Source organism: Episyrphus balteatus, chromosome 2, assembly GCF_945859705.1.
Source record: "Episyrphus balteatus chromosome 2, idEpiBalt1.1, whole genome shotgun sequence".
NCBI lineage: Eukaryota > Metazoa > Arthropoda > Insecta > Diptera > Syrphidae > Episyrphus > Episyrphus balteatus.
Genome location: NC_079135.1, coordinates 45,468,099 through 45,488,065, shown reverse-complemented (window position 1 = coordinate 45,488,065; position 19,967 = coordinate 45,468,099). Strand labels below are relative to the sequence as shown.

The 19,967-nt window shown below is 30.9% G+C and overlaps 1 protein-coding gene across 1 annotated transcript in view; it reads right to left on the bottom strand.

The window, feature by feature from the left end:
• LOC129908408 (connectin) overlaps nucleotides 1-19,044 on the bottom strand; it is a 94,266-nt gene extending 75,222 nt beyond the window's left edge. Inside the window, exon 1 of the mRNA XM_055984868.1 lies at nucleotides 18,076-19,044. Within this exon, the coding sequence (XP_055840843.1) occupies nucleotides 18,076-18,942 (867 nt within the window). The 5' untranslated portion in view covers nucleotides 18,943-19,044. The remainder of the gene's footprint in view (nucleotides 1-18,075) is intronic.
• Nucleotides 19,045-19,967: the final 923 nt, after the last annotated feature.

Below are 19,967 nucleotides of genomic sequence, written 5' to 3'. Positions count from 1 at the left end.
GTGACAAGGATGAAATAATTTCCAAAGTCAAGGAGTACGTAAAGCTCGGTTGGCCAAATAATAAGAAAAAAGTTTCTCACTCTTGCATGCCATTTTATAAAGTCAGAGATGAATTGCATGTTATTGATGACATTTTACTTAAATCTAATAGAATTGTCATACCATCCTCTCTTCGCCCTGAAACTTTGAAACTTATCCATGAGGGACATTTAGGTGTTCAAAGATGTCAGAGTCTTGCTAAAGACATTGTTTTTTGGCCAAATATAAATAATGACATCCAAAATATCGTCACAGACTGTGAAACTTGCATGCGCTATAGGTCTTCACAGCAAAAAGAACCACTACAGCCCCACGAAATACAACCAATTCCATGGTACAAAGTAGGAACAGATATATTCGAATTTAATAAACAAACTTATTTGTTAGTCGTTGATTACTGGTCTAAATTTATTGAAATTGAATTACTAAGCTCAGGATATAGCAGCCAGTTTGTTATTAAAAAGCTCAAATCAATTTTTGCTCGCCATGGAATTCCTCAAATAATAGTATCGGACAATGGTCCACCGTATAGCTCCCAGGACTTTAAACAATTTTGTTTTGATTGGAATATTGAACATACGACCTCCAGTCCGTATCTGCCTCGGTCAAACGGATTAGCGGAACGTTCGATCCAAACAATTAAGAAATTATTAATTAAATGTCTAGAAACTAATTCAGATCCTTACATTGCTTTATTGCACTATCGAACTATTTCCAAAGGAAACCTACCTGCACCCTCCGAGTTGCTTATGTCAAGAAAACTAAGAACTAAACTACCTGCCTTGTCACAAAATTTTATTCCAAAACAAATCGACACTGAAAAATATGCTACCGATCTTAAAAAGAAAACAGAAAAATCGAAAATATATTACGACAAAACAGCCAAAAACCTTTTACCTTTAGCCCCAGGCCAAAAAATTCATTATAAAAAGAATCCAACGTCCTATTGGTCACCTGGTATTATCCTTGAAAAATGTAAGGAACCTAAGTCATACGTTATTCAAGACGAAGAAGGAACAACCTACCGGCGAAATAGACAGCACATAATGGACACTCACACTCAAAAAACTTCAACCCCGTTCCAACTATCGGTTACAGAAAATAATAAAAAAGACACAAGCCCTGAAGCAGTTGAAATTGACACCTCCCCATCTTCTTCAAGGACTAGGTACGGTAGGGAGTCAAAAGCTCCAGATAGATTTGGATACCCCAAAGATCACATTTAATAATATCTTGTATTTGCTTTTGATCTTACAATGAATTTATTTGATTTCTTCTTTTAATTAAATAACTAAAAATCTTTTTATACATTTTGATTATAAATGTTATTTGGTATTCTTACATAAATTAAATAGAAATATTTTTTTTTTTTGAACTTTTGATGGAAGATGTTATATGGTTATTATGTTGTATACTTTTTATTATATTATTATAAACATATTATTTACTGAACTGAAATTGTTATTATGTAATTATGCTTTGAAGTTTTAAGGGGAGATGTTATATGAAGTAAAGTCTCTCTTTCTCTCTCTCTTCATTTTGTAGTATTAAGTTAGTTTTAAGTAAGTCTTGGCAGTTGTGTCACGACATTCAAAGTGTTAACACCGAAGACAATAAATACACTCTTTAAGCAAGTTAAGTCGTCTTATCATTATTCTATAAACATACAATAATACCTACTAAGAAAATTTTCATCTTCAGATCGTGTTAAAATTAGAGAGTTTTGCATTTTTACATCTCCAATACGAAAATAAAGAAACGTTCATTTGAAAAATCGCTAAAAATTATGATTTGATATTATCAATAGGTACATTTTTTACAAGGTTTTATTTTTTGATTAGATCAATGAAATAAACTTTTTTGATTTTAATTTAATGGGGACATAAATTTATCATTTCAGTCTAAATAATGGAAATATGGGCCTGGTAAAGTATATATTTTTTTTACAAAACTTTTTTTCATTTTTTCGCACTTCTGGTAGAACAACAACGTAAGTGTTTAAAATTTACTTTTTGAGTACATCAAAAGCATTAATTTTTTCATGGTGACTTCTGATTTTACTTTGGAAACCCTTAGTTGCGCAGGAGCAATCATCGACAATATCGAAGAATTCAGACAAATTTCTTGTGCCTCAGTACTACCAGAAGCCACTTATTTTATTAATGTTATTTTTTCATACAGCATAGTACAAAAAAGATCTTGTCCCCATAGGCGGTCTTGCTCCCACATCCCCTATAGAAGGTGTTGAATAAAACCTGATAATTTGAGAAGTAACAAAATAGCTTTGGAATAATTCTTTAAACTTTGAAGGTACAAATTTTATCTCCGATGATTTATGATTTATGAAGTAGAGAAAACTATTTGGATAAAAGGCACGTTCTTGGAATCAGCATTTAAACTAAGAATCAAATGATCTGGTTGTCAACGAACCAGATGGTTTTTGTCATTCATGCTAGTTTTTTTTTTTTAATCTTTTTAACAAACTTTTAAACTTTTATAAATGCAAATCAAATAAAACAAAAACTATCTTATCTAGGTTTACTCTTATTCTACACTATTTTTTTCATAGAATTTATGTTACAAAATAATTATGCCTTCTCAATCTTCTTATGTGTTCCTCTGACACTTGAAGTTCAAAAAATAAAAACGAAGTCTCTTGCAGTTCTTATCAAGATCAAGAATCTAACTAATTAATTTAAATTAATTAAATCCATTATTTTATTTAGGTATTCAAATTCTATTTTTAATTTATAATTATCTCTTTCCAAAAATAAAAACCTTTAATTCGTTTTCTAAACTTATCTAAAGATAAGATTTCAAAGTCGGTACTTGTTATCCAAAATCTTCACTAATTAAATTGATTTATGATTAGTTTTATCAACATAATTAATTAAAAGCTCATCTTCATGACAATTATGATAAGATTGTCTAAAAAGTCAAATTTTTAATTGCAAATCAACTTAATAAAAACGGAATTCAAACCGAATTTCAGAACACTTTCCAACGAAATGGCGATTATTAATATCCTTTCGAAAGTCTGCTTGATCCTCTTGATCCCTTTTATTGGTAATTTTTTTTTTTTTTAATTTTTACTAACTATTTTATAAAATTATATTAAATCGAAAATTCAAAAAAATTTTACAGCTGCATCGCCATTAAAGCAACCAAGGATCATCAATGGAACACAAGCAATCCTTGAAAACACCAAATATCAAGTCTCACTTCGTATGAAGGATTTGGAAGAATCTTTTGGACAAGGTCACTGGTGCGGAGGTGCATTGATTGCACCAAATGTTGTTCTTACCGCAGCACATTGCTTTTACGAGTAAGTCAAAATCAAGTAAATACTTCAATATTCTCAAAATTTACGAGTCTTTCTCTTTAAAGTGATGACATCGAAACATACTTCAGTCACGTAATCTATTTCGTTACCATGGGTACTACAAACCGCTTCGAGAAAACCGAAAATACCGTGTCCATAGATGTGGCAGACATTATTTACCAAGATTTCCAAAGGCCAACTTATAACAACGATCTTGCTTTGGTAATTTTGGAGAAAGATATGCCAGTTTTGACAAATCCAGCGATAGAGTTGATTCCATTGAATAGGGATATCATTCCAACTGGAACAGTTTGTAAAGTTAGCGGATGGGGTAAAACTGAAACGGTATTTTTTTTTACCAATCTATGAAACCATTGAATTCCGCTAAATTTACAATTTTTCCTATTATTACACAGCAAAAATTATCAGATGTTCTAATGACAGTTGATATGCCCATCATTGACCGTGAAACTTGCTCTACAAACTACGAAGAAGGCCAAATTCAGGATGGACAGATTTGTGCAGGCTTTATGGAAGGTGGCAAGGACGCCTGTCAAGGAGATTCAGGTGGTCCAATGGTATCAAATGGCAAACTTGTGGGAATTATTTCATATGGTGATGATTGTGCTAAACCTGGTTTCCCTGGAGTTTATACAAATGTAAGCTATTACGCTGATTGGATTGATAGCAAACTGGCAACTTTAGTTCCAGTTGATAAGAAAAAAATTCCATGCACAAATTCAACTTTGACTATTCCCGGAAATGCCACAGCACCATTGATATCAGCTAATATGTTATCTGTGAGTTTCAACTTCTTAATTAATTTGAAGTAAGGAAATAACTTATAGTGAAATAAAGTTATCACATAAAATAGATAAAAGGTTTTTTTTCTGCTCATTAAGAAACCACTGATAACAGTTAATCTACCTATTAACTTTAACAAAAAATATGTAAATGTAATAGTTATCTGCTTATCATTTGAAAAAAGCGAAACAGTTGATAGGAAAAACGTGGTCTTATCTTGATTGGCTGATATTTTAAATTAAAATTCATAATTGAAAATAGATAATTCAAATTATGCGCAATATTTTATAAAAATATCATTTTAAGGAAATTAACTTAATCGATAAATATAGGAATCTTATTAATCTCATATCTCTATTGAACATTGAAGGTCAAGTAACTTAGATGGTTTGAGTTCAGTGGGGATAGTTGCAAATGGGAAGAAATCAGTGAAATGATTTGAACTATCGATAGTTAGTGACTGGATGATTTATTATACAGGGTGTCCCAAAAGTAATGGATCAAACGAAGTATGCTGATAGGGGATCTTAAGGGCTCTCAGAATTTGGTAACTTGTTCATCACAAATCCTTACGGTTTTCGATTTAATGTAATTCTTGTGAAATTTCGAAACATCCCTACTTTTCAACAGTATTTTGCTTCCTGCGGCCATTATTGATTTTTGTTTTTTTTTAATTCTTTTACAAAAACATTGCCAAATAATTAGGAACAATTAATTATTCAAAATATTTTTTATTTCATACGCCATTTCGCTGCAAATTAACTAACAGTTTCAAGTTTTATAAAAAATAAATTTCTTACTTTTATTTGAGATCAACACCGCAAAAAAAATTTGTATGGTGTGAGAATGGTTTATTATTTTAAAAAGTCGCCCTGTTATTGTAGTTTTCAAAAAAAGTATAAATGTTTCCAAAGTTGCATTTAGATCGCAAAATATTACAATTCGAGTTCAACAAAACAGGGGTTTTCAGAGCAAAAATACAAACAAAAATAGAGGCTTTTGTTCATAGAAAAATAAACAAATAACAGTTCGAGAAAATGTGTTTGTTTTTGGTTGTTTTTTGCTCTGAAAAACCCTGTTTTGTTGAATTCAAACTGTAATATTTTGCGATCTAACTGCAACTTTGGAAACATTTATACTTTTTTGAAAAATACAAAAACAGGGCGAATTTTTAAAGTAATAAACCATTCTCACACCGTACAAATTTTTTTACGGTGTTGCTCTCAAATAAAAGTTAGAAATAGATTTTTCATAAAACTGGAAACTGTTAGTTAATTTGCAGAGAAATGGAGTATGGAATAAAAAATATTTTGATTAATTAATTGTTCCTGAATATTTAACAATGTTTTTGTAAAAGAATTAAAAAAAAACAAAAATCAATAATAGCCGCAGGAAGCAAAATACTGTTGAAAAGTAGGGATTTTTCGAAATTTCACAAGAATTGCATTAATTCGAAAACCGTAAGGATTTGGGATGAACAAGTTACCATATTCTGAGAGAACTTAAGATCCCCTATCAGCAAACTTCGTTTGATCCATTACTTTTGGGACACCCTGTATATGTAGTTCATTCATTTATTCATTCGAATAAAAACTATCGAATAAAACTATTGAATAAACTATCAAATAAACTATCAGATAAAAACTATCGAACAAACTATAAAAATATATTCGAATAAAAAAACTATCGTTTAAAAAAACTATATGAACGAAAAAACTATCGTTTAAGAAAACTATTCGAATGAAAAAACTATTCGAATGGAAAAACTATTCGAATGAAAAAACTGTCGAATAAAAAAAAATATTCGAATGAAAAAACTATCGAATGAATAAACTATTCGAATGAAAATAATAACTTAATGAATGAATGATTTCAATCTATCGAATGAATGAATATTTTACAACTATCGATAGTTTGATAGTTTTTTTCGATAGTTCCCATCACTAGCAAGCAATGTTCTCAGTACGTCTTTTCTTCGTATAGAGTGTAGATATGTTTTCAGGTTAAATCAATAGTGAAGTGTACTGGCCTCGTCAGTCTAGATTTCGAAACAGTACGTTTATTGCTTCGTTATATTTAGATCTTTTAAAATCTGTTTAATCTACTTTCCACCAATAACAATACCAATACTTCGATCTCAGTATTGGCAGAACTTCACGGATAACAGTTACAACTTTGAAGCGGTAGGAAACGGAGTTTCAGAACAAGCGAAGATAAAGGATTGATACTTAAGTGGATATCTAACGATCTCATAAAATGTACCTAGGCACTGTAAGTTTATCACCTAAAGTTCAGTTTTCTACAGTTAGGTATTGGTGAACGGAATCAATACTGTTATACTTTTTCTAGAAAACTGCGAAGATCGCGAAAATTCCTAAAAACGTCCTTGTAACATGGAGAAAAAAGACTATACCTACAAATAAGCGGATTCCACATTAAATTAAGCGGAATTCTGAATGGTTTTATTGCCAAGCTGACTTCCGTATTAAATTAAGCGGACAAATCTTCTTTATTTCTTGAATGTGCAAATTTTATTGCTTTTGCTTTTAATTGCTTTTAAATACAAAAATAAAATCTTACACAGACTTTTTTTGATGGAACGCTTTACACAGAGAAAAATATGACCACCTAAAAACTAACAGATTGCATTATTGAACTGTTTTATGCATAAAGATTTCTTATTATTCAAATGGAGAAAATCTTCTTAAAAGTTTTAGTAAAAATTTCATATTTTTTCAACATGGAAGTAGATCAAAAATTGTGACCAGTATTTCTATAGTGAGTTAGTTCAGGTGGTAAGGTGTGCGACTGGAATATTGAAGTCTTTAGTTCGATCCCCGGCATGGTCGTATTTTTTTTTAAATTTTCTTTGCAAAACAAAAACGAAATTAAAAAGAAATTGAAAACAATAATAAATATGATGGAACAGAGATAAGAAGTATAAACAAAAACTGATAAATTTCATTTGATTAATTTTTGTCTTAACTTATTTTTTGAAGAATCAGTGTCTATAGTGAATCACTATTAGTGATAACCTTTATTTATCTTAGTTCACGCGAACGATATAACAAAATTTTTGGAAATTATCACTTAATAGAAAAACCAATTTCGACCGATAGACGACGACACACAGTGGTGCCTTTTGGTGCTTTTTAGCGTCAAAATTCATTTGCACGGCCATTTCTTATGACGAAATGTCATGAAAATTGGTACACTTAAGATACTAGTATGGAGAATACGTAAAAACTGCCAATTTCTTTTTATTCAAAATGGCGGCTCCAAAATAGAGGCCGGAATACCTAAGCCTTTAAATTGAATTTTCATTTTCAAAATAGTATACTAGAAATTTGTCTAAATTCATGTCAAAAAGGTGTTGGATATTAGATTTAGAACTCAAAGATCCATATTCCATAAAAAATAAAATGCACGACTGGGTCGCACGTACTTGCTCTTGTAGTTCAAAGCATCTTTATCTTAAATATCTATTGGAAATTTAAGATTTTGTGAAGAAAAAAAAATAAAAACAAAAAAAAAAAATCGAAAGTTAAAAAAGTTCACTTTTTTAAAAAAATTTTGAAAAAAATTTTTTTTTAATTTTTTATTACATTTTACACTTCAATACCTATGATGTCTGAAAATTTTGAAAAAATTGACTTATGCTTTGATGAAATATAAATGAACTTAAAAAACATGTCAATTTTTGAAAAACGGCAACGCCATATTTCCGCTCTTGGCATTTTTTGAGAAAAACTAAAAACGCAGTTTTGTTGGAATCAATAAGAGTACTGCGCACACCAAATTTAAACGAAATCGTTAGAGCCGTTTTCGAGAAATTTGAAATACCTCGAAAACGTTATATGGGAGATATGCGTTAAATTGGAGATATTAAAAAAAATAAAAAAAACGGACCTAGGGAATTACATAAAAATCATCTGTACCAAGTTTCAAGCAAATCCATCCACCCGTTTAGGCCTTAGCTCGATGTACAGATGGACGCACAGACGCACAGACCGACGGACGGCATGACGAAAACCACTTTTTTGATCTTCTCCATCATCGTAATGTTGGTTTTGATTAAAACCTCGATTTTTTTTTCTACACGAAACCAATACTTGCCCTATAGGGCTCTATAGAGCAAGTAAAAAATCAAGAATATTGAAAACAAAGTCATACATGTGTTAAATTAGTAAAATACAATTTTAGACCCCTTATTGCGGCATTTCATGGATTTATTCTTTAAATTAGCACAATTTTGATATCTCTTCTATTTGTGTATCATAAAAATTAAAAAATTTGGGGTTACATGGTTGCCAACTATGTTTTTAAGAAAATATATGAAAACATGATATAATGAAAAATTTCAATTTTCAATAAAACTGAGAATAGATTTTTTCGGTGAACCAAAACATACTTTTCTAATAGATTTTAATATTCTTAATTCACATCTCTATTAAACGTGGGGGGTGAAGTAACTTGAATGATTCAAAATCAGTTAAATATGAATTTAAAAAAAAATTTATATTGAACTTTATTTTTTCCCATTTAATTTAAAGATCAGAAGGTCCCCTTTTCAAGCATTCATACTTTAGAGGGCTTGGGCCCCAAGCCTTGGGGCACCATAAAATGAAATTATTTAATAATTTTAAGCATACAGTTTCGTTCGTTTATAAATAGAGCACTACTATGACAATTCGAAAATGAAATAAAATCGCTCCACCCTAATGTACATATATTTTAGTTAGGTGAGGAGAGTTGCAAAAGGGAAGAAATGTTCTCGCTAAGTTTTTTCTTCCTATGTTTTGTAATGAAGTGTACTCTGTACAGTAGGTACAGTAATACAGTACAATAATAAAACACAGTCAATATTGTTAATAGAGCGCTGAAGAAGATTCCAAAAAGAATCGAAACGTCGGCAAATATTAAATTTATAGCATTTAAGCAAAGGTTTTTTAAGCTGGAGGCTAAACGTTTATTAATCTTGATTTTGGCAGGTACAAGCTGCTGCCAAACCGATACTATTTGTGGGCATCCTTCTTCTTAGATTTTACCATGTACAAGAGACATGTCAAAAGAAAGGGTTCTTTAAGGTCTTTCCGAGATTTTAGAATACCTTCACTTTTTTTCAAGCAAATTATTTTTCCAAATAAAAAAAAACAGCTGATTATTCTATGGCTCGATAATTTACTTTTTGTATAATGTTCGCTCTACCCTAATCAACTAAGAGATTCGAGTCTCGAATCAATCCAAATTAATTTCTATTTCCCCTTTACAAAAAAACCAACACTAACAAATAAAAAGTTATATCGTTTTATAATCAATCTTAAGTTCTAATCCAAAACTTTTCAAACTGGAATAACCTATTTATCTCTGATCTTCCTTAAAATGTATGATAAGATTGTCTTCTAAAGAAGTCATGTTATCAAAACTTACCAAAATTATAACAAAAAATTGGAAAACCAATGTCAGTATACTATTCGACGCGAAATCAAATGGCAGCAATTAATACCTTTTTCTGTTTCTTATTTTTAATCCCATATATTGGTGAGCTTTAAAATTCTCATAAAATTGATGAGTTACATTAATTGTACCTATATTTCTTCAGCTGGATCATCATTGCAATCAAGGATTATCAATGGAACAGTAGCAAAAGCTGAAAACAATCAGCATCAAGTCTCAATTCGTTCAAAAGAAGAGGAAATATTTTTCGGAACAGGTCATATCTGCGGAGGTTCGTTGATTGCACCAAATGTTGTCCTTACCGCAGCACATTGCTTTTATGAGTAATTAAGTGAATATTACAAGTTTTTCTTGTTAATAGTAAAGTTTTTTTTTCTGTTTCTTTTTGAAGTTATGATGGTGATACCGGATCGTTTCATAGTTACGAAAACTTTTTCGTAGTAATGGGAACCATGAACCGTGTTAAGAAGACTAAGACTACTGTTTCTATGGATCTAGCTGAAATTATTACCCACGGTTTCGATCCTCTAACATTTGCGAATGACATTGCTCTGGTAATATTGAAAGAAAATATGCCAATTTCTTCAAATCCAGAGATAAAGTTGATTCCATTGAATAGAGAAGTCATTCCCGAAGGTACAATTTGCCAAGTTACCGGATGGGGAGTAACAGAAAATGTAAAAAAAAAAATCAAAATGGGAACTTTTCAAAAACCGCTAAATATAACAATGACTTTTTTTCTTCCAGGGTACGCTGTCGGAAAATCTTATGACAGTTGATTTACCAATCATTGGCATTGAAACTTGTTCTACAAACTACGAAGACGACTATATTTCGGAAGGAATGATTTGCGCAGGTTTTATGGAAGGCGAAAAGGATGCCTGTGCAGGAGATTCTGGGGGTCCAATGGTTTCAAAAGGAAAACTTGTAGGAATTGTTTCATTTGGGGACGGTTGTGCTGACGCTGGTTATCCTGGAATTTACACAGATGTTAGAAAATACACTGATTGGATAGATGAGACAATCGCAAACTTAACAGCAATTTCAACACCTGAAGACAATAAAAAACCTCAAAACCCATTAATATCAGTAAATGTTGTATCGCTAAGTTTCAACTTTTTTATAAATCTTGATTCACAAAACAAAAACGAAATTAAAAAGAAATTGAATTCAATAATAAATATGTTGGAATAGAGATAAGAAGTATAAACAAAAACTGATAAATTTTTTTTTAATTAATTTTTGAATTAGTTGTCTCAACTTATCTTTGTGAGTCAATTAATATTGATTTTATCTTAATTCACGCGAACGATATTAAAAATTTGGGAAAACCTTCACATAACGGAAATACCTATGAAGACGGAGACAAATGTACATAACTTCGAAAGATAAGTTTTTGCGATTTCTGATGTGTGACACATGTTGTGTTGCATTTCAAATTACACCAAATGAATCAATTTTACTCATATTTTGCATGAATTCGGGGTATTATTTAAAAGCTGATGTAAATAAACCAAAATCTAAATACTTTGACCATAGTGTAAATAGTACCTTATAAGTCATAAGTTTAGAAGCAAAAGGTCCATAATTGACTATTTGCCCACTTAGGTGGGTATTGGGTTGTAAAAAATAAATAATGGACTTAAAATCAAAAATCCCTTATTTCAAAAACAATGTTGGTGGTTAAACGTGCTAAAGACATATATCAATGAGAAAACGCGTAATGTTTTAAAGAATATTTTCAACTACACTTAGGAGCAAAAAAACGCAACCAAATAAATTGTATATACCTATTAAAAACAAAAAATGCAATGCATAAAATATTTTTTTTTTTGAAAGTCTCATGGTCTCATTTTAAAGCTCGAATTTTTTACTATGAATTGTGGGTAAGTTGCAGTTCATTTTTGTTTAAATGTTAAATTTTCCAGATACTCTCTGTTTCAATTGAAGTTTTTTTTTTCTTTACATACTTCATTTATGTTGATTGGATCTTTATAAAGTGAACTGATTTTTAAGTTAACAGCACATGCTTAAAGGTTTTGTTTTTCAAGCTTTTCAATGGTACCCATATCAACCATGTACCTACATATATCCATTACATCCCCATCAATTATCGTTTTAACAGAACGCAATTTGATTCCGTATTTTTGGTCCTTAGTGTAGATCATTAGAATTATTTTTTAAATTAAATTTTTTGAAAATTTTTATAAAAATATGTACATATGTCGAAAACCGAGGGGTCTTGAAATATTCTGAAAATTACATTTTTTTGAGCAATCTTAGAAAATTGCTTTGTTTAGAATTCAAAACTTCCGAAATCTTGTGTGTTTAATTTTTGAAGAACTTAACTCTGGAATTTTCCAAATTTCACTCGAATTTTGTCTATTTTTTTTCCAAGTACCTATTTTAGAGATAGAGAGAAGTAGAGAAGCAATTCAAATAAAATGCACGACTGGTGGGCACGTATTTGCTCTTATGGTTAAGGTTGCTTAGAATGTTAAAGCTTTTTATAAACTTCGTTACAGAATAATTTAAATTCAAATTTATACAAATTTAGAAAAAGTTTATTTTAAAATTACGAAAACACCTTTTTAAGAAAAAAGCCATTTGATTTCTTATATACATTTTTTTTGAAAATCGTTTTTATTTTTTTTAAATATGTTTTTGTATAGGTACACAAATTTTCTAAATTAAAAAAAAAATTGGTTCAAACAAGACTTCAAGTAAATTAAAATATTAAAAAAAAATCCAAAAATAACTTTTTAGTTTTTTTTTTTAATTTTTGCTGAAATCGGTTAGGTAAGTGATTTACGAGAAAGACAGAAATCAAGAAATTGGTTCTATGACAGGTAGGTAAGGTACCGTTAGTAGCGGTACAGAAAATATATTTTCTATATCGAATGTATAGAAACTTATAATGTACAGTTGATTTAATTCAGTTAGCTAGTTTACTTAGTAATTTTTTTAATCAAAATCGTAAAACCGTTTTTGAAACAAAAAACAAATTTTTCCATTTCCGCAAGTACCATTATTTTTGGTTCTAAAAATAAAATTTCGCTTCTAGCGAAATTTCGCTACAAAGTTCGAAGAAAATCCCTTTAAGGCTTTGCCTACACCAAGATAGATACAGAAAGACAGAATTGCGGGACGCATATTTTTCTTATTTGCTTATCGTAATCGTAATGTCATGTCTGATTGTTATCTCGAGTTCGATTTCACGAATCCTAAACTTGCCCTAGAGAACCTTTATCGCAAGTAAAAATGAAAGTTTAGCATTGTAAATTTTGCCTGTTGGTTAGTTATCGATAGGCCACAAGTCGATACTTGAGGGGGCCATAAGTCCATAATTGATTTATGGACTTTTCAATTATGGACTTTTGGCCTGAAGACTTTTGACTCTGCAGTTTGAAACCAGAATATTACCAATTACTTGTTGAAAATAAGTGAAAGACTGACAAAATTAATCTTCTATAGAACATAAAATGCATAGAAGTTAAAAAGACGACCCCTGTTCAAGATTGTTTATTGATGCTGTACAATCGTAGGAACCGGTTCCAGACTTCGGCGGATCTGAGAAACTATGTTTTTCGAGCTACAGGAAATGTAGTTTCATCAAGCTCGGTGGGGAAAAGGCTCGTGAAAGCTGTACTAAGAGCACTCAACCCGATACTTAAAGCCCTATTAAAAAAAATTAAATAAAATAAATCGATTTCTCTGGGCTCAGGCGCATCTAAATTGGAAAATGTTTCACAGCCACCTGCGCTAGAGCTATTGGGTGAAACTTGTCGATTCATTTTTCAACTAAACAATGCTCCTTGCCATACAGTTAAAGGTTTGTTAGTATGATTTTTTGTTTATTAGATATAAAATACTAATATCAAGCTTTAAAATAATCTAAGACTTTAATTACTGTTTTTACATCTTAGATTAAAAAGCATTTCGAAGAAAATAATTTCGATTTTGATAATAGCCAACACCAAAATTTGGTAGTTTAGGTATAATTAAAATCTGAGTAAGCATTCTTATAGCTTCATGCGTCTTGATATCGGATTTAAAAGTTGGCTTTTCGTGTGGTGCAATTTTTATCTGTTTCTCTTTTTTTTTAATATTAAAAATTACAAAACTAATATTTATTTAAGCACTAGTAACTCCATCTTTTAAATAAGCTAAGTTACTTATAGTAGAACAGCCTATATAAGTACTTTCATTCTTATACTTACGATGTATACCCAGCCACAATTCTGACGTAGCTATCAGACCAAAATCAACTTTTATGAATCTATGTACATAAAACCCTTATTTTCTCTATTGACTTTTTTCATTATCATTAACCGAAGTTCAAAATATCTTACCGGATTGTTTTCAATTATCTATTTCATCTCTGATTGACTACAATTTGTGTCTACAAAAAAAATATGCGCTTCTCTTGATTATTATACCTAGATTAAATAATATTCAATATTCACCCTTACACAGAAACAAATTAAAGGGTTTTAATAACTTAGCCAAGTTGAAAGGCATTCCGAGTCTTCCTTTTGCAATTAGATATTATTAATATCACTTAAATTCTCATTTGAGCTTGTGCTCCTATGGAAATCAAACCCTTACCTACCTGGGTTTGGTCATAGCTAGCAATCACAACAAAAATAATATTGAAACATCAACCGACTACGACTTCATAGAATTTCTGAGCAATATCACCTTTTTTCACGTTCTATTAATGCTCTAGCGTGAATGTCTGTTCCGGACTTCTATCAAAAACCTCCCTACCTACAGAAAGAGTATATAAAAGAAGGGGGTATAATTAAATTTCTTAATCATTCCACACCACTGGGATTCAAATTGAATGCGGTTGCTGCCGCACCTTCTCAATCCTGAGTAAATATCAAAAACAAACATTGTGTCAGCCAGGCTTTAGGCAAAGCGTATATAAAGGAAAGCTATTTTCTCACTCTCTAATGCAGTGAAAGTTTGAAAATACAGTTATTAGCTATACGCGATTCTCGTTTCGTGGTATTTGATTTTATATTTTTTTTTTCTTTTTTTTTGTTTTTCTTTGTGATATTATAAAGCCCGCACACGTAGACAACGTTATTCTGATGGTCATAGCCCCTGACGACTTCAATATCAAATAATAATTATAGAATTTGCAATAATATTGCGCGTGTGAATGGGCTTTGTATAGAGTCAAAACACCCATCAACGTCATCATTCCTGGATACCGTCTATAAATGTTTATGTTCATTATACCTTCTCGCTCGTATCTAAATACTCGTATCTATTATATACAGACAAAGTTCAAATAACAAATAAGTTGATTTTGGAAATCATAGAGACGCAACCTTTCGAGTCAAAAAAAAAATTGGAAGCCCTCTCCTTGCATATTTCTGGAAGAACCAAACTTTATCCAAGACAACAAAGTTTGGTGGATCTTTGTGTAAATATAATTATATTTTTGGCTCGTTCTTGTCCGTGCTTTAGGTGAAGGATTTTTTGATTCCGAGAAAAAAGTCTGTGTTGACTTTAAAGTCAAGGATGTGTGGTAATATAAATTCTTCCTATTTTTGAATTTGAATTCTAAGTTAAAGAATTTTTATTTAAAAAAAATTATCTTGACGGAATTTAGGTAGTAAAACAATTATGGACAAAGTGAAAACAGTGGAAGCCGCAATTCTGTCAACCTGTCTATTCGTCTGTTCATTTGCCTATCTGTCTGTCAGTCTACCGTCTGTGAGGCCCTAAGTTAAATTACTTTTTTGGTACATGTAAAAAACTCGAGATGGACACACAACAAAAATTTTAATTTTTGAAAAAAAAGTAATTTTGGGGATTTCAGGGACTTTGAAATTTTCAGTGGTACACTGTGGTGTATGAGTGTTTTATATGGGAATTTTGAAAATTTGTTTTTTGAATATCTCCTAAGCGGAGGGTGGACAAACGATGATTTTTGGTACAGGTAAGGAACTCGAGGTGGGCAAACGTCAGCAGTTTGAATTTTTGCAAACAAAATAAATTTTTGGGGATTTTAGGGGGTTTGAATTTTTTGGAGCAAAATTTGGTTTTTGAATATCTTCTAAACGGAAGGTTGAAATTTGAACGTTTTTTTTATATTTCAGACTTTCTATAAAAAAAACATTTTGCAAATTCTTCCTTATTTCTTGACCTTACCTTATTAAAATATTTTGTTCTTTTTCGTAGGCTACAGGTCTGATTTCAATATATATTTTTTTACCTAGTTCTCTATCGACGTTTCGATTGTGGTTACAATCTTCTTCAAAAATATATATTGAAATCAGACCTGTAGCCTACGAAAAAGAACAAAATATTAAAATAAAAAGATTTTGCTATAGAATTTTTTTGAAGGTTGGATAAACGGATTTTTTAAAGTTTTTTTCGTTGTTTTCCCAGGATTCTTAGAAATCAGGCTATATCTTGAGTAAATAAACGACCAATATGAAAAAAAATACACGCACCTGAAAGCTAAGCAAATAAACAAGAAAGACAAGAATTAGGTTTTTGGATCACTCTAGTTGTTTAAGTGCAATGTATCAAAACACTTTTAAAAAATAGATATTTTGAACAAAATGTTTGACAAAAAAAATGTCTTACTGAAAAAAAATTCAAAATCTATCGAATCCTTGCAGTTTTATATTTTTTATGTGTAGTAAACTATCTTTCAAAGATAACAAGATACTTTTCTTCAAAATCTATACATAAGTTTTCAATATGTGATCATTTTCATATAGAGATCAAGATTTTCGGCTCTTTTTTTACTTTCTGAGTTTTTGTCTATGACTTGAAAAGCAATTTGAATTTGAAAATTTTTATTAAGTAATTTTTTGTATACATATAATTAAATTTCCTATCGATTTGGATCCTTTTCAAAATTTTTAAAATTAAAATATTGTAAAAAGCTAAAGAAAAACTATTCAAAAAAGAGAAAAAAAAACATTTTTAATGTTTTTTCTAAATAGTTAATTTTTACGCTTTGAAAAAATACTTTATCAAGGGGCACGGTAGTGCCCAGCCAAGTTCTCTAGCAACTTTGGCACTACTCCCTTATTAACAGGAAACAACTCAGGCCATTTTCGACCCCCCTCTAACCTCCACACTAAATATGATAGAAATTTCAAACTCGCTACATTTGTTGAGCTGGCCGAACCCAAATTCCTCACAAAAATTCAAAAAATTTTTTTGTCATTTGCCCAACTTCGGCATCAATTTAAAGTTTATGTTTTCAAAACAACATGCTATTTAAAAAATATATTCTAAAACTATATCTATTTCCCAATTGATCGAGGTATTTTTTATGAAAATCACTTCAAAATTGGCTTAGAAAAAAAAATTTTTCGATTTCAACCCAGATACAGAAATTCGAACTTTTAGGTATAGAACAAAAATGTTGTTTCGGCACGTAGTAGGATAAGTTGGGCGCCAGGATTTGATGAAGGGTTTTTGTAGAGGAGCTCAATACAAAAATTTTTTTTCTTTAGGAGGGGGGTCTATCTCCCCCCGTTTAGGTGGGAGGGGCATTTTTCTAAAAAAAATTATCAAAATAAAAAAAAAATATTAAAAAACAACGGCAACACTTACAGTAATAAATGATACCATTTCCAAAAGGCAAAATTGTGCATTTGATTCTAATTTTTAAATCAATATAATATTACCAATAGTTTTTGAAATAATTGATTTCAAAGTTAAAAATAGGGGAACAAAAATTTTTAAAACTCATTTTATACTATTTTTCTCCAGACTGTGAATTTTAGTAAATAAATTACTTAGACAGAAAACTGCCTCAATTAATTCCTTATCGAACAGTGAAAACTATATGTTTCTATATCTTCTAGTTTTTGAGAAAATTGAAAAATTATTTTATCAGATTTTTATTTTTTCAAAATATATTTTTGTTTTTATTTTTCAATTTTCTCAAAAACTAGAAGATATATATGTATAATATTCGGAAAAAATTAATTGAAATTTTAATCGTTCGTTAAGTTTTTCTTCGTATTACAAATAATGGCGACTTTAAGCTACTTTAAGTTGCGATCTTATTTAGACGAATTGATACTTCAAAGTAATTCTAGAAAAATCTGCTTAATAATACTTGCACTTGTGTTTATTTTTTTCGGCAAAATACCTTTCAAGTTTAATTCAACGAAATAACGCCTGTACCTTATCGAATGACCTTTCCCTTGCTGATTTGACTAGAAACTAATTTTAACTTTAGTCATAAACCCACACGAAGCCTTTTATTTTATTTTTAATAGAAAACCAGAACTTTTCCATTTAAGCAACTCGCACCTTAACCAAAGAAATATGACAAAACTTTTCCGACAACTTTCCAACCCAAAAAAAAAAAGTATAAATATACTTTTCCATCGACAGGTATTTTCACAACAAGAATCACAAACTCGACAAAAAAGTAGGAAAACAAAAAAAAAAATAAAACTCACCTCGATACGGTTATCATCCAATTCGAGCTCTTGCAAGCTCCATAATTCCGCAAAAACCGTATCCCCAATGAAATTCAAATTGTTGTGCGTTAGTTTCAAAGTCTTCAAATTGCCCAACCCCTTGAACATGTCACCCGTCAGCACCGATATCAAATTGTGCTCCAAACTCAGGTCCTCCAATTTGCCCATCTCACTAAACACCTCCTCGTGCAAATTCGAAATATTATTCCAACTAAGATAGAGTTTTTGCAACACTGGCAAATTACGGAATGCATATCGATCCATTTCGGTCACTTGGTTACGCATCAAATTGAGTTCACGCAAAAAGATGTGATTAGCGAAGGCGTCCTTGTCGATAATTTCAATGAGATTATTCGTCAGTGTAATCAATTCCAGATTTGGCAAACTAGCGAACGCATAGCCTTTGACCACTTGAATTTGCGAGTATTCGATGCTGAGGGTAGTTAGATTGGTTAGCATCTCCAAGTACTTGGTTGGTATGTAGTCCAGGTAACCGGTATTTTGGACGAGGAATTTCAAATGGCGCAGCTTCTTTTGCTGATAGAATCGCTGCCAGGTGGTGTCGTTTTGATGGAGGCCATTTTGGAATATCCAACATTCGGCTTTGTTAACGGGCATGTATGCGGAATCGTCGGGGGTGCAATAGCACATTAATTTCATATCTCTTCGTCGGGAGCAGAGATTAATTTGTTCCTGGGTGCTGGGTTGGGCGGGTTGGCTGTAGAGGCGATCCGATTTTTCTGGTCGTTTGCGCTCTTTGTCGCGATAGCGTGACTCTGTGGAATACACTGTGCAGCATATCAGGAAAAGTATCGCGAATTTGTTTCTGTGCCAGGAGAATGACATGGTGATGGTTGTTTCGGGGGCTGCGGTGGTTGGGGTCCGTTTTTCAACAACTTTGTGTTGTGTATGCCAACTTTGATGTTGTTGTTGTTGTTGTTGTTGTTGTTGTTAATGGTTTTGTTGTTACTTTAATTTAATGGAGTGTTTTGTGAGGTATCTGTGGAAGAGAAGAATTTAAGATGAGTGTTAGTTTCTTTAGTATAAAATATATATGTATTTATTTGAAATATATATTGAAAATCTTTTAGATTTTGTTCAAGTTCAGGTTTTAAATGTGAGAAGAAGCATGGCACTTCATGTTAAACGGAACTGAAGCAAAAATATTTTGTTTTGACTTATAAGTAAGACTTAGAGATTTTTTCCTTTATTTATTATAGAGTTTAAATTACTCTAAAACACTATCTGTATTATAATACAGTCAAATAAGGAGAAAAAAGGGGTAAATCTCGGAATGAATGTTAGTAGAATTTTTTTTTGCTCAATATCTTCCTTTTGCCATTCTATAACATATCTCAAAAGTCTAGAAAAATCTCATGTCCGCTTGTCGCGATTTCAAGGTCAAATCGCGAAATGGAGATTTTCAAAATTAGCAAAAATAGGCTATGGTATTATATACACATATGATACATGATTTCAAGGTATTTTTTAATGCTGATTCCAAAAAATCTAAAATCAAGACAATCTGACGTCTCTGGAAAAAGTTATACCTGTTTTTCATCTGTCAACTCATGTTATTATAACAGTTGCAAACTTACTGCCGAAAAACCCTTAAAAGTTATGGTAGATGAACTAAATTTTGCATAAAGATTTTAGAATCCATCATTATTAAAAATCAAAACAATCCATTACAAAAATATATATACCTACGAAATAATGGTATTTTTTGATGGAGGGGCAAATTTTAGAATATGCACTAAAGAAGATTCTTGTTCATCTTAGGAATAAGTGCAAATAGGCTAATTTTTTCATTTTAATCTTTGTTTGGATATTCTTTAATTACCCTCAAAAATCTAAAAAAATCTCATGTC